At 52.2% G+C, this 12,558-nt stretch overlaps 1 protein-coding gene across 1 annotated transcript; it reads right to left on the bottom strand.

The window, feature by feature from the left end:
- Positions 1-2,686: 2,686 nt before the first annotated feature.
- ATP5PO (ATP synthase peripheral stalk subunit OSCP) lies at positions 2,687-11,058 on the bottom strand. Its single transcript, XM_070407244.1, has 7 exons — positions 10,973-11,058; positions 9,852-9,902; positions 8,844-8,954; positions 7,731-7,860; positions 4,442-4,554; positions 3,123-3,209; positions 2,687-2,867 (listed from the first exon to the last, which is right to left on the bottom strand). Exons 1-7 carry the CDS (start codon positions 11,006-11,008, stop codon positions 2,754-2,756), a joined length of 642 nt encoding a protein of 213 aa, XP_070263345.1. The 5' UTR covers positions 11,009-11,058; the 3' UTR covers positions 2,687-2,753.
- Positions 11,059-12,558: the final 1,500 nt, after the last annotated feature.

Genomic DNA, 12,558 nt, shown 5'->3' with positions numbered 1-12,558 from the left:
CGGCGCCACCCCAGGCCCCGTCTTCCTCGGCTGCAGAGGGGCCGGCAGTTGCCGGGAGGCGCGGGTGAGAGGCCGAGGCTGCAGAGCACCCCGAGGGGCATCACGCGGGCTGAGGGCGCTTTGCGGGACAGGCTTCCCTGGAGGCCGAGGGGCCGGGAGTCCTGAGCAAGCCCTCGGCGGCGAGACTGGGTGCGCTCTGTCCGGTGACAATGCTGCACCAGGTGGTTCAGTCCATCAATCCCGGGCTCAGGTGCCCAGAGGGTGAGAGGTCATCGAGCCGGTAACGGGTATTTACGAACGTCTTAGCGTGAGGCCTGCACGCGCCTCTGGAAGTGGGCGTTATGCTTCCATGGCCCATGGGGACCCCGGCTCCAGTCAGGGAGCTTCGCTGTCGGAAGCAGCTTGCACGGCCGGAGTCACCGGCTTCAACCCCATCTGTGTCCGTTGGGGAGCAGGGCAGCCGGCCCGTGTCCTGGGACTCACTGGGCGGTAAGCCACTGCCCTGACCTACGGAACTTTCTGGACAGTGGGACTTGTGGCCTGGCTGTGAGAGGAACCCATGTTTGTGGAGTGGATTCTGTAGGGGCTCTTCCTCCCACCAGGTTCCTCTCCAGGGGTCACACCTCCGCTGTGAGCGCAGGGCGTGGCCACTCCTGGGCCGTGAGGACAGGCTGTCTCTGAGCACAGGGGTTCGCCCTGCTCATTTTGTTGGTCATAAATCCTGTGGCACAAGAAATATACTGGTTGCCGGTCTGACAGAAAAGGTATGATGTTGATTCACGCACACCGACAGCTATGGTGGTGTTGGCTGTTTCGTTTTTAAGTCTAAGGGAAGGGAGGCCAGTGCCCCTGGCTAGTCAGGCAGTGATGTCCTAAGAGCTCCCGGGGCGCACGGCTGGACATCGCTCTTCTCCGGCCACTTCCGGCCACTTCGGGGTAAAATGGCCAGAGGCAGAAGGTTCACCTCCTGTGTGTTGGCTCCCAGCCTGATTGGCTGGAGACCTGACTGGCGGGCCCAATGGGCCTTCCCCTGGAGCAGCTGCTGGCGGTGGGGGCGGGAGTCCTGTCTCCTGTTTGGGCTCACACCACTCAGGTCATAGAGGGGGGCGCGGGGAGCAGGTGAGAAACCTGTTCTGCTGCCTCCTCTTGCTGAGCATCTCTGCCCCTGACCCACCGAAGGCCTGTTAGCACAGCACTCACTCTTCGACTCTGTAGATTCTGGAGCAGAGACAGCCCTTTTGCCAGAATCTGTCAGAGCCGCTACAGGAAACACTGCTGCCTTTACACTAAGACACCGGGCAGGGCAGGATCGCAGACAAACCACTCTGGGCTCACACCAGGTCGAAATGCACAGGACGGGGCAGCGTGTCAGGTGATGGGACGGGCACCGGGCTCGTGTGAGTTCGTTGGTTGAGCGTCGCCCCGTACACCAAAAGGTTGACGGTCTAATTCCTGGTCAGGGCACATGCCTGGTTGTGGGTTTGCTCCTGTCAGGGTGCATGCAGGAGGCAATCAATCATTGTTTCTCCCTCAATAAAAACAGCCCTAGCCGGTTTTGCTCAGTGGCTAGATCACTGGCCCATGGACTGAAGGGTCACTGGTTCGATTCTGGTCAAAGGCACGTACCTCGTTGCAGCTCAGTGTCTGGACTTGGTCGGGGTGCGTGCAGGAGGCAACTAATCGATGTGTCTCTCTCCCCTTCCCTTCTTCTCTCAATGGAAAAAATATCCACGGGTGAAGATTAACAACAAAAAAATCAACACACACACACATCATAAATATACTAGAGGCCTGATGCACAAAATGCGGGCAAGAGTAGGCCTTCCTTCCCCCGGCTGCTGGCACTGGCTTCCCTCCGGCACCCAGGACCCTGGCTTCCCTCACAGCCCTGGCTTCGTCCAGGAGGATGTCCGGTCTAATTAGCATATTACGCATTTATTATTATAGCTATGTACACACACACACACACACACACACACACACACAAAAGAATAAGTGGATGAGCACCACCCAGCACTTCAGGAGCCCAACCCCCTAGGCCAGTGATGGGGTGGATCCTGGCACTGGGAGGCAGCAGAGAGGGGCGGCTGCCTGTGTCTGGCCGAGAACTGCTTTCAGGGCCCTTGTTTGAAATGGACACTAAAAGCGGAAACTCCAAGATACCAGCAGCCTGGTTCGCGGGCACCCAACCCCCCAGGCTCAGCCCCGCCCTGGTGAGGCCAGGGGGACAGGTGTCAGGAAGCCGGGCATAAAATGAGGCTCAACAAGGGGAACTATTTTCCTAACGGACACGAGCTTCCTTAGATTCCTAATAATCTACACACTCTAGGTTCTCCAGCCAAAGGGCCTTTAGTCTTCACACGAGGAGATACTGCAAGAACAATCCTATATAATAAAAGGCTAATATGCAAGATTTCCCCTTGGGCGTTCGATCAGGAGTTCGATCGCTCGCTAATGTGCACTGACCACCAGGGGGTGGTGCGGAACATGGCAGGGGACCAGCGGCAGCCCTAGGTGCTGAGGGAGTGAGGGAAGGAGGCGGCGGGGTGGCTGGGAGGTGAGGAACCTGATTGGCCCTGATCACAGGCCAGGCCTGGGAACCCCACTGTGCACAAGTTTGTGCACCGGGCCCCTCGTATAAAAGTAAGGCTCCCGTGTTTCCACGTGAAGAACAGTGAACAGCATGTTCTGTTCAGGAAGCATTTTATTGTTGCTCCAAGCTTTACATTTCACCGACAGAAGCCTCAGTGCGTTCAGAACACCTCCCGCATGGCCTTGCTCAGCTTCTGGATCTTGGTTTTCGCGGACATGTCAACATACCGCTCTCCAATGCGCACAATCATCCCGCCCATGATTGACGGGTCAGTCTAGGAGGAAACAGGTTGGACATGTGAAAACACACAGACCTCGCGCCAAGCAAAAGGGAAGACGCAAAGCGCTTCCGAGGCTGCGTGCTGCCTGCACGGACACGAGCACACCCAGAAAGAGCCGTCCGCTGGGAGCGGACCTGCAGCCCTTAGACAGAAACCCCAGGCCCACGACAGGCACATCAGCACGGGCAGACCTGACGTCTCACTGTCCCGAGTGACAGCCCGAGGAAACCCCATGTAATAAAAACCTACCTTAACTTTCAACTGCAACACTTGGCCTTTAGCCAGGAAGCTGTTCAGGACCGTCTTTAATTCAGAGAGAGTGGCTTCATCTAAAGCCTGAAAAGAACATAACCCTCTTTTTACACTCACATGAAGCAAAACGGACACTTCCCAGCGTCAGGAAAAAATACCCATTGGCCCGGGAGGCCCCATCACCCCGGGAGGCCAGCAGCCATTATTCCCACTTCACATGTGTGAGAGCTGAGGCTCACGGTGGCTAAGAAACCCACGGTTGCCCAGGGAGTGAGGACCAGTGCCAACATTGGAAATCAGTCTATTTCTAAAGTCGCTGCCCTTAGTCACTAATCGAAGTGTATGTTTTTTAAAGAGTAGAGCGACCTGCCCCAGGCCTGGCCATGGGACAGTGTGGCCCTCGAGCCGGTAAATGTCCCTGACACTGGCCCGGCCAGGCTGGAGCATCGTCCTGCTGCGCCACGGTTGCGGGTTCCTTCGTGGTCAGGGCACAAACAGGAACCAACCACTGAGGCAGGAGTAAGGGGAACCACAAATCGATGTCTCTAAAGTCAATTAATAAATGAAATGAAATGTCCCTGACACCGCTCTCTGGAGACCAGAGCGCCGTACGGACTAGGAACGGCCGCCGGAGGCAGGCGCTGAGACTCCGAGCACACCAGCCACACTCTCCGGGGGAAGTCCCACAGGCGGTTTCCCACACTGATGCGCAGCAGGAACAGACTCAGGATAAGAAAATGAACTCCGGGGAGGGGGTAGCCGAAGGAGCATGGGCTGTGGAGAGAGGTCTGAGTTCAAATCCGGGCTTCACCGCTTGTGACCAGAACAAACAACTCAACTTCCCTGGGCTGGTTTCCTCGCCTGTGACGTGGAGATAATCACTTCTACTTCCCTGGGCCGTGGACAGTAAATCACAAAGGCACCCGGCACATGGAGGGTTCAGTAAGTGGTGCCTATCACAGCCCACGCCATCAAGTCAGCGAGAGCCAAGGGCCTGTGCGCCCCACACTCTCCCCTTCACCCCAAAGCCTGGGAACCCGAGTCTCAGTGAACTAACACTCACACCTGCGCTGGAGCACAAAGCGCTGTCCCTCACACCCTCCGCCCGTCTCCAGCCTCAGGAACAGCCCCGTCAGGGCGGAGTGAAGGTGTGTGAGGGCCCTGGAGCGCAGCTCCCGGAAGCGGGCGGAACCGAGCAAACCCCCGTGACAGGTCACCTCTCCCCAGGTCTTGGTTTTAGCCGCTTTCTCTTTTTTATTCCGCCAAACGCGATGCACGGAACGCCAAGGCGGACGCAGGGCCACAGCCCCACTCACCGATGCGGTGGTCACCGTGCAGGGGACTTCCCCCCGGTGCACGCTCATCATGGTGGAGAAGGCGGCGATGACGGCGGGCGTGCTGGTCAGGCGGCCGTTCTCAGCGAGCAAATCTGGGGAAGTGAAGGCATTTCAGTAACTGGACACTCACTTAACATGGTCATTCGTGGGTATTATAGTCCCCTCCAAAGCGTCATCTGTGGCCTTAAAATATTATATTTAGCCCTGGCTGGGTTGGCTCAGTGGACAGAGTGTTGGCCTGCGGACTGAAAGGTCCCGGGTTCTATTCTGGTCAAGGGCACATGCCTGGTTGCAGGCTCGATCCCCAGTAGGGATGTGCAGGAGGCAGCCGATCCATGATTCTCTCTCATCTGTGATGTTTCTATCTCTTTCTCTCTCCCTCTCCCTTCCTCTCTGAAATCAATATATTTTAAAAAAATATTATATTTAATGCTCTTTAAGAATGTGAATGGAGATTGTTACTCAATGTTAGTTTGTTTTCTTAAAAGAGACTGCACCAACATGCATTTAAATTAGTAAGGGGTGTGTGTCTTACCCAGATTTGCAACAGATATACTAGTCTCATCTGTTTAATCCTTTCACCTCTCCCACCCAGCCCCCTCCCCTCTGACAGCTGTCAGCCTGTTCTCTGGCTCCATGAGTCTGTTTATAGTTTGTTTATTTTGTTCATTAGATTCCACATATAAGAAAGATTATATGGCACTTGTCTTTCTCTGACTGGCTCAGTGCACTTAGCATAATGCTCTCCAGGTCCCTCCGTGCTGTCCCAAAGGGTAGGATTTCCTTGCTTATAGCCGAGTAGGATTCCGTGTGTAAATGCACCACAGCATTTTAGTCATTCGTTTGCACTTGGCTGTTTGCAGATCTTGGCGTGGCTACTGTACGTAACACGGCTGTGACAGAGGCGTGTAGATGTTCTTTCACACTCGTGTTTCAGGCTCTTCAGACGCAGTGCCGGAGGTGGGACTGCTGAGTCACAGGCAGTTCCACTTTTAATTTTTTGAGGACCTTCCATGCTGTTTTCCAGGGGCTGCACCCGCTGCCTTCCCACCAGCAGTCACGAGCTCCCCTTCTCCCCACATCCTCGCCAGCACGTGTGTGCTGGCTGATGAAGCCACTCTGACAGGTGTGAGGGGATGTCCCATAGCTGTAACTTAGTGATGTGAGCATCTTTTCACGTGTATCTGCCATCTGTATGTTCTCTTTGGAGAAGTGTCCATTCAGGTCCTTTGCCCATTTAAATTGGATTGCTTTTTTGGTGTCAAGATGCATTAGTTCTTTATAAATTTTGGATATTAACCCATCAGATGTATCACTGGCGAGTATGTTCTCCTATTCAGTGGGTTGTCTTTTAATTTTGTTGATGGTTTCTTTGCTGTGGAAAAACTTTTTAGTTTGATGCAGTCCCACTTTTTATTTCCCTTGTCCCCAAAAAATACATCGGAAAAAATATTATTACGAGAAATGTCTGAGACTTTGTTTTCTTCTAAGATTTTTATGGTTTTGAGTCTAACATTTAAGTCTTTAATTGATTTTGAGTTTATTCTTGTGCATGGTGTAAGAAGATGGTCTAGTGTCATTTTTTTTGCATGTATCTGTCCTGTTTTCCCAACACCATTCATTCAATAGATTATCTTTGCCCCAATGTATGTTCTTACCTCCTCTGTCAAATATTAATTGACCATAAAGGCACAGGTTTATTTCTGGGCTCTCTATTCTGTTCCCTTGATCTAAATGTCTGTTTTTATGCCAGTACCAGGCTGTTTTGATTATTCAGGGTCTTTTGTGGTTCCATACAGCTTTTTGGAATATTTGTTCTAGTTCTGTGAAATCTACCATTGGTATCGCAATAGGAATTGTGTTGAACCTATACATTGCTTTGGCTAGAATGGACATTTTACTGATATTAATTCTTCCTATTCATGAGCATGGTATATGATCTACTTGTATCTTCTTCAATTCCTTCGGTATCTTATAATTTTCTAAGTATAGGTGTTTTACATCCTTGGTTAAAGTTATTTCTAGTTTTTTTTTTTTTAATGTGACTGTAAATGGGGTTGTTTTCTTAGTTTGGCTTTCTGATAGTACATTATTGGTTTGTAAAAATGCAAATGACTTCTGGATATTTTATATTCTGCTACTTTACTAAATTAATTTATCAGTTCTAGTTTTTTGGTGGGATTTTTAGGGTTCTCTCTCTATAGTATCATGTCATCTACAAGTAATAATGTTTTTCCTTTTTAGTTTCCAATTGGATGCCTTTTCTCTTGTCTGACTGCTGTGGCCAGGCCTCCCAGTGCTATGCTGGGTAAGAGAGGTGATCCTGATTTTAAGGGCAATGCTTTTAGCTTTTGTCCGCTGAGTATGATGTTAGCTGTAGGGGTGTCATGGCCTTCGTTATATTGCGGTATGTTCCCTCTATTCCCACTTGGCTGAGTTTTAATCATAAATGGCTGCTGGATTTTTATCCTTCAATTGGTTTATGTGCTGTATCACGTTAATTTATTTGCATATACTGTACCAGCCTGCACCCCTGGAATAAATCCCACTTGGCCATGGCGTATGATCTTTTAAATGTATCGCTGGAGATCTGATTTGCTAATATTTTGTTGAGGATTTTAGCACCTGTGTTCATCAGGGATACTGGCCTATAATTTTTTTCTCTGTAGTGTCTTTATCTGGTTTTGGAATTAGGACAATGCTGGCCTCGTAAAACGAGCTCGGGGGGTCTTCACTCCTCTTGGATTTTTTGGAATAGTTAGAGAGGAGAGATGTTAGCTCTTGTTTGAATGTTAGTTCTTCTTTGAATATTTTGATCACAGCTTGCATCTGATTTTCAAATGTAGGTCACAGAATTTAACATTCAGCTACAAATCCTCAAATTAACACTGTGTATCTTAAAAAATGGTGGCACAAATACATTCTTTGGAACTTGTATTCTGAGTTGACCTGGGGTTTGAAAAGCAACCTGATGGGCTGAAGGATGCAAATTTCTCCAAGGACAGAGGGACAGCCAGGCTACAGACCATCCTGACGGTGCGAGTCCCACTGCTGGCCGTGGGCTGAGATACTGAGATTAGACTCTCACATCTTAGCATCGTCAGCCAGGGCCCCTCAAACCTGAATCCGCAGACGGTTCACTGGGGAGAGGAAAGGACAGGCTGGGGGAGGCCTGACTCTCTGTCACGGGCAGCGACGCCCATGCGCCTGCCCCCGGACGGCCTTCCCAGCAGCGAGTCTGCGGGGACTCGGGAGAGCCAGTACTTACTGATCAGGTTGGCCGTGAGGGGGGAGAGCTTCTCCTTGGCCGTCAGGTCGTTCAGGCTTTTCACTTTAACAGAGCGCTTCGTAAAGGGATTCAAAATGGAAGCAGCCATTTTGGGTTCCTTCAGGATTTGCTAAAAGAGCCAAAAAGAATTTCTTAAGTTCTTTAGAGCATAAAATGATCCTAGCTGCCACACACACACTTCTTATGGATCATGTATTTCATGAATTAAATTGGCACTCTCGAAGCACAAAGGACAGTTACAATCAAATAATTTTCTCTGCCTTTAAGCATACACCACACCATGATTTCACATAGGATACACTATTTCTTGAAAAAATGTAGACACTTTTTAAATTTCTGAAAATTAACTTTTGCTTTTCGACAGAGACTTAAGTATGCACCCCCAAAACCCAGTTCACTGCGTATCTTAATGTATTTAAAATGGGTCCTACCCTAGTTTTTCACGTACTGAGAGGATACTGGCAATGCCAGCACTCAGGTGTGGACCTCAACGGTGCCTCCTTGGAGGGGCCTCTCTGGCTCAGGCAACCCTCTGTGCTCCCTCTCAGAGATCGAGAACCAGCCCAGCCAGGGCGTGGGTGGTGCTTCAGAACAGCCTCCCACCCCCCGTCCGGGAGGGAAAGCAGGCAGAACACAGGAGTGCAGGCACCTGAGACCCCTTTGTCTCCCCTCTGTGAACCCACATACGTCTGGATCCAGTGACCGCTGCTTCCATCTCGGTCACCCCCCTGCCGCCCTCAGTGACTGCGTTAGCAGCTTCTCCCTGGCGCCCGCCTGGGGCCTGTCTCTGATCCGCCGCCACCTCAGGAGAAAGTGCAATGTGTGGCCCCAAACCAGCATTTTTCCGAACAACTGCTGGATTACATACACGAAAAGCATTCTGGAATCTGGGGTGCCCAATGGACAGTTAGTGATGCCTTGTAGCGTCACACTTTTCTCTCACTCTCACTTACAGTCTTAAGGCAAGGGGCTCCTTCCTGTGTCTCCGCTGACTTCCGGTTTTAGTCAAACCCCATCCCACAACCCAAATCATTCTCTAAAGGAAAAAAACATGGTGGGAATGTAGTAAGCAATGGGCAGGAAAGCACTCACCGCTACTCTTGACAGCTCCTTTTCTACTTGATCCAGTTTATTCTGTTTAGATGCAGCAGAGTACAGAGCAGTGGCATAGCGGCCTTCGACGCCATACACCTGAACAGGTGGCTTTAAAAAAAGGTGGGGCAGGGGACAAAAAGGAAAATCAGTTAATATTCTACTGTCAATAGCAGAGTTAAATAGTTGTAATTTTAAAAAGACATCTTTTGTGGCATACAAGTTAACTATGTTGTCAGAGAGCTATCCTGAATGGCAATTCTCAAATTAGAAGTCTTCCCCTAAGCGGTCGACTTTTGACCCTCCAGTTCCTCCCCGCAGAGCGAGGGCCTTAGGAAAGACGGCGTCCAACCCCTTCAGCCTAACCACCTAGAATCAAGTCCATGAGTCTTGAGACGGACTGGCTTCCTTTGAATGCAATGCTATTCAGTTTCAGGTGTGGGAGGTTTTTAACATTGATGGGAGGCAGTTTTGAACATGTGAGAGCCACGAAAACAGGTGTTTATGAAGCACGTACAAGCACACTTCGCGCACGTCACAGGAAGACTGTGTCTCTTACGAGCCTCCTCACCAGTGGAGCCCTTGAGCCACTGACTATGTGCCTGCGGCTTGACGTGTTTCTCACAATAACTGCAGGCTTCCTCCACACCCGGCCCTCGGTGTACAACTACCCCCACCCCCCCCCAGTGGAGCCCTGTGGCCCCGGAGAAAAGCTCAGGCTCTGAATGAGTCTGGTTCCAGGGCAGCCCCAGGACCAAACTGAGGGACACCGGACAAGTCCTCCCGGAGTCTCCATTTCCCCTTGTGAAGCGGGAAGGCCAGCCGCTCCCCGTCACTGTTCCGGGGCTCAGGGACCCTCCTGCCGCACAGCAGGCCTTCGACACTATTCGTTCCCTAGCCCCACGCACACGGCACGTTTTGAAACGACAACAGTGCACAAGTCCAGGCCCGGCGGTACTGCTGCTGGACACCGGTCCCCGCTTTGCAAAGACGAAGAAGCTGACCTACCCGCACGAGCTTGGAGAACGGCCTGGCCACAGACGTGCTGAAGCATCGCACCTTCGAAACAAAGGAAAGCAGGTCACACTCGGATCTGGAGGTCATTTTACAGTAAATAGGATGTGGACACGGTTTCTCCTGTGTCATCACAGACCCAGGGGGGGCGGGCTGCTGTTGGTCAGGAGTGAACGTCCCAGCGCACGAGCGTCTGCTGGGCCGGGCTGAGGCCGGCACTCCAGAACAGGGAGAAAACAGAGTAAAGAATAACAAGGAAACTGGTGTTTCAAAAAGAAAGGAAAGACGGTTAGCGTTTACAGAACCACCCGTGAGCAGGATGTTACTACAAAGCGGCAGGACTCCGGCCACCATTGGCAAGAGGTGCACCTGCTGAGAAGCCACGTGCCTTCTGGGAATGAGGCTTAGCCCTGGGAGGGGGCAGGTCCGGTTCGAGGACAGGCCCGGTTCTGCGATGGCAGCTCATCTCCCGAGGAGCAGCCACCTGCCGGGGCGCGGGTCGCCTTCGCTGCAACCCCAGCTCCGCAGTGTTTACACCAAACCGGCCGCCAGGATGCAAAGGCGCTGCGGCTCCTGCGGGAAAGTTCCCTGAGGGTCAGAGGTCAGGCCAGGGAGAGCGTCGCGCGGGCAGACAGCAGAAGCGCCCGGGCTTCCTCTCCCTCTCGGTGTGACTCCGTGGGTTCGGATCTCAGCTCTCCCCCGAGCGGGACGAACCGCGTACACGCTGCTGCCTCACTCTCCTTACAAGAACGTGGGCTGCGCTTTACAGTCCTTCCCTAGCGTCACCATGACCCCCGACCTGCCAGGGCAAATCGCGACGCCCCAGGGAGGGGGACGATCGGGGGGCGGGCAGTGTCCTTAGCTCGCAACCCGGGGGAGCCGGGCGCCCAGGTCCTGGGGCCTCCAGCCTGCAGCTCCCCGGAGCCGCTCGGAGGCCGCCGAGGTCAGGCCCGCGCCCCCTGCCCGCCGCGCCCGGGGTGCGGGTGCGCGGCTGCCCGAGCCGCCTCGCGTCGCCCCCACTCCCAGCTGTGGCCTCGCGCTGTGGCTCCAGGGGTCCGGCGCGGCCACCCCAGGAGGCATCCTCCCGCCGGCTTTCAGGGCCTCCACCGTCTCACCTGCCGGGCGAGCCCGGACGCTGCAGGCGAGGCCATCTTCTCCCCGGCGGCTGGAGGTCAAACCCGGGCTGGGAGGGAGGTGCGAGGGCGCATGCGTGCGTCAGCGTAGCCGCTCGGCCCGCTGGGAAATGTAGGCGTAGGTCGTCAGGCCGCATGCGCTGGGTGCCCCCTCGGGCTGGGAGTTGTAGTCCTAGGGGCGGGAGGGAAACTGCAGGACTGGGGTCGGGGCTGGTGGGCTGAGAGCAGCTAAAAGGAAGTCCTTGCTTACCCAGGTGGCCCTGGCAGGTCTGATCACAAGGGAAGCTTACTGTAGAATGGCCGCAGGGCCCACGCTTCACATTTTCCACGTGGATAAATACGGTGGCATTTGTTCCACGTCACGTCCATCACTGGCATCCTTAGCATCTGTATCCCTTCTTCCAACCTCCCCAGGTTTTTCAAGCGCAGCTCCTCACGCTGTATTTAAAAACAACAACAAACAAACAAACAAACAAAAAACACCTTACAGCCCCAGAAGCAGACACTACGTGCCTGTACCTGGGACATGACTGCCCCTTCATCACCCCCCCCCCCCCCCCCCCCCCCCATCTCACCTGAGTACAGCGACTATCTGTGGGTTTGTGAGGCTGAGCTAGATTCCCGATTCTGGGTAGTGTGATAATCCGAGAATCAGACCTAAGATGGGAGACCTGGGGTTTGAGCAGGTGCGGCACTGAAACTGAGGGCCCAACACTAGCCTTCATGAAAACGACCGGGGTCCCACCTGTTCCCCCTCAGTGGCGCTCGCTCTAACGTTCTCTTCTGTGCAGAACAGAGTTGGCCCACAGAGTGCGGGCTTGGAATTACCTGGCTGTACGAATGGGGTCCTGCGGTCCATTGAAACGTGTGTGTTTTTCCTGCTCAGATCTATTATATGAACACAGATTTGCTCACTAACTCATCCTTTTAGAGTGCAGTTTTACTCATTATTTAAAAACACACACAACACTTGTAAAAATGCAAAAAGAAGGAATGTACCGGCCCTTTCCCCACCCCCAAGAGGCAGCTGTTGTCAGGATTTGGGTGTGTTGTCTCCCAGTATTTTCCAGGCAGTAGCCTGAGCCGCCAGGCTTGAATCCCAGTCCCTTTGGTGACCTTGGCCCAATTATATAACTTCTCTGTGCTTCAGTTTTCTCATCTATAAAATGGGTGTTACAAGCAATAACACCTGCCTTATAGGTTGTTAGAAAGAATAAGGAGGTTAATATATATGTATTTAGAACAATTGCTTGACACAGTGGCACTCAATAATGCTAGTTCTTTATTTTGTGTTTGTTTTTTATTATATATACAGACTCACAATTTGCATATAATTTAGTATCTTGACTTTTTCCTTAATCCATGAGAAAAAAGGATACTAAAATTATATATGGTTTGTGAATACATGCTTACAATATAAAAATATTTCCAAGTTATATAATTTTCGTAAATATTGAGGCAAGAGTGACGATAGGGAATATATAAATGGAGTCACTTTGACCAAGCTGCTAAGATTGCTAACATGGTGAAGTTAAGGCCTGAGGACGGATCCTGTTCTTGTTCCAATT

Source organism: Myotis yumanensis, unplaced genomic scaffold (genome assembly GCF_028538775.1).
Source record: "Myotis yumanensis isolate MYYU_CA2020_CCGP unplaced genomic scaffold, mMyoYum1.0.hap1 SCAF_2, whole genome shotgun sequence".
Classification (NCBI taxonomy): domain Eukaryota; kingdom Metazoa; phylum Chordata; class Mammalia; order Chiroptera; family Vespertilionidae; genus Myotis; species Myotis yumanensis.
This window is presented reverse-complemented; position numbering and strand designations above follow the sequence as displayed.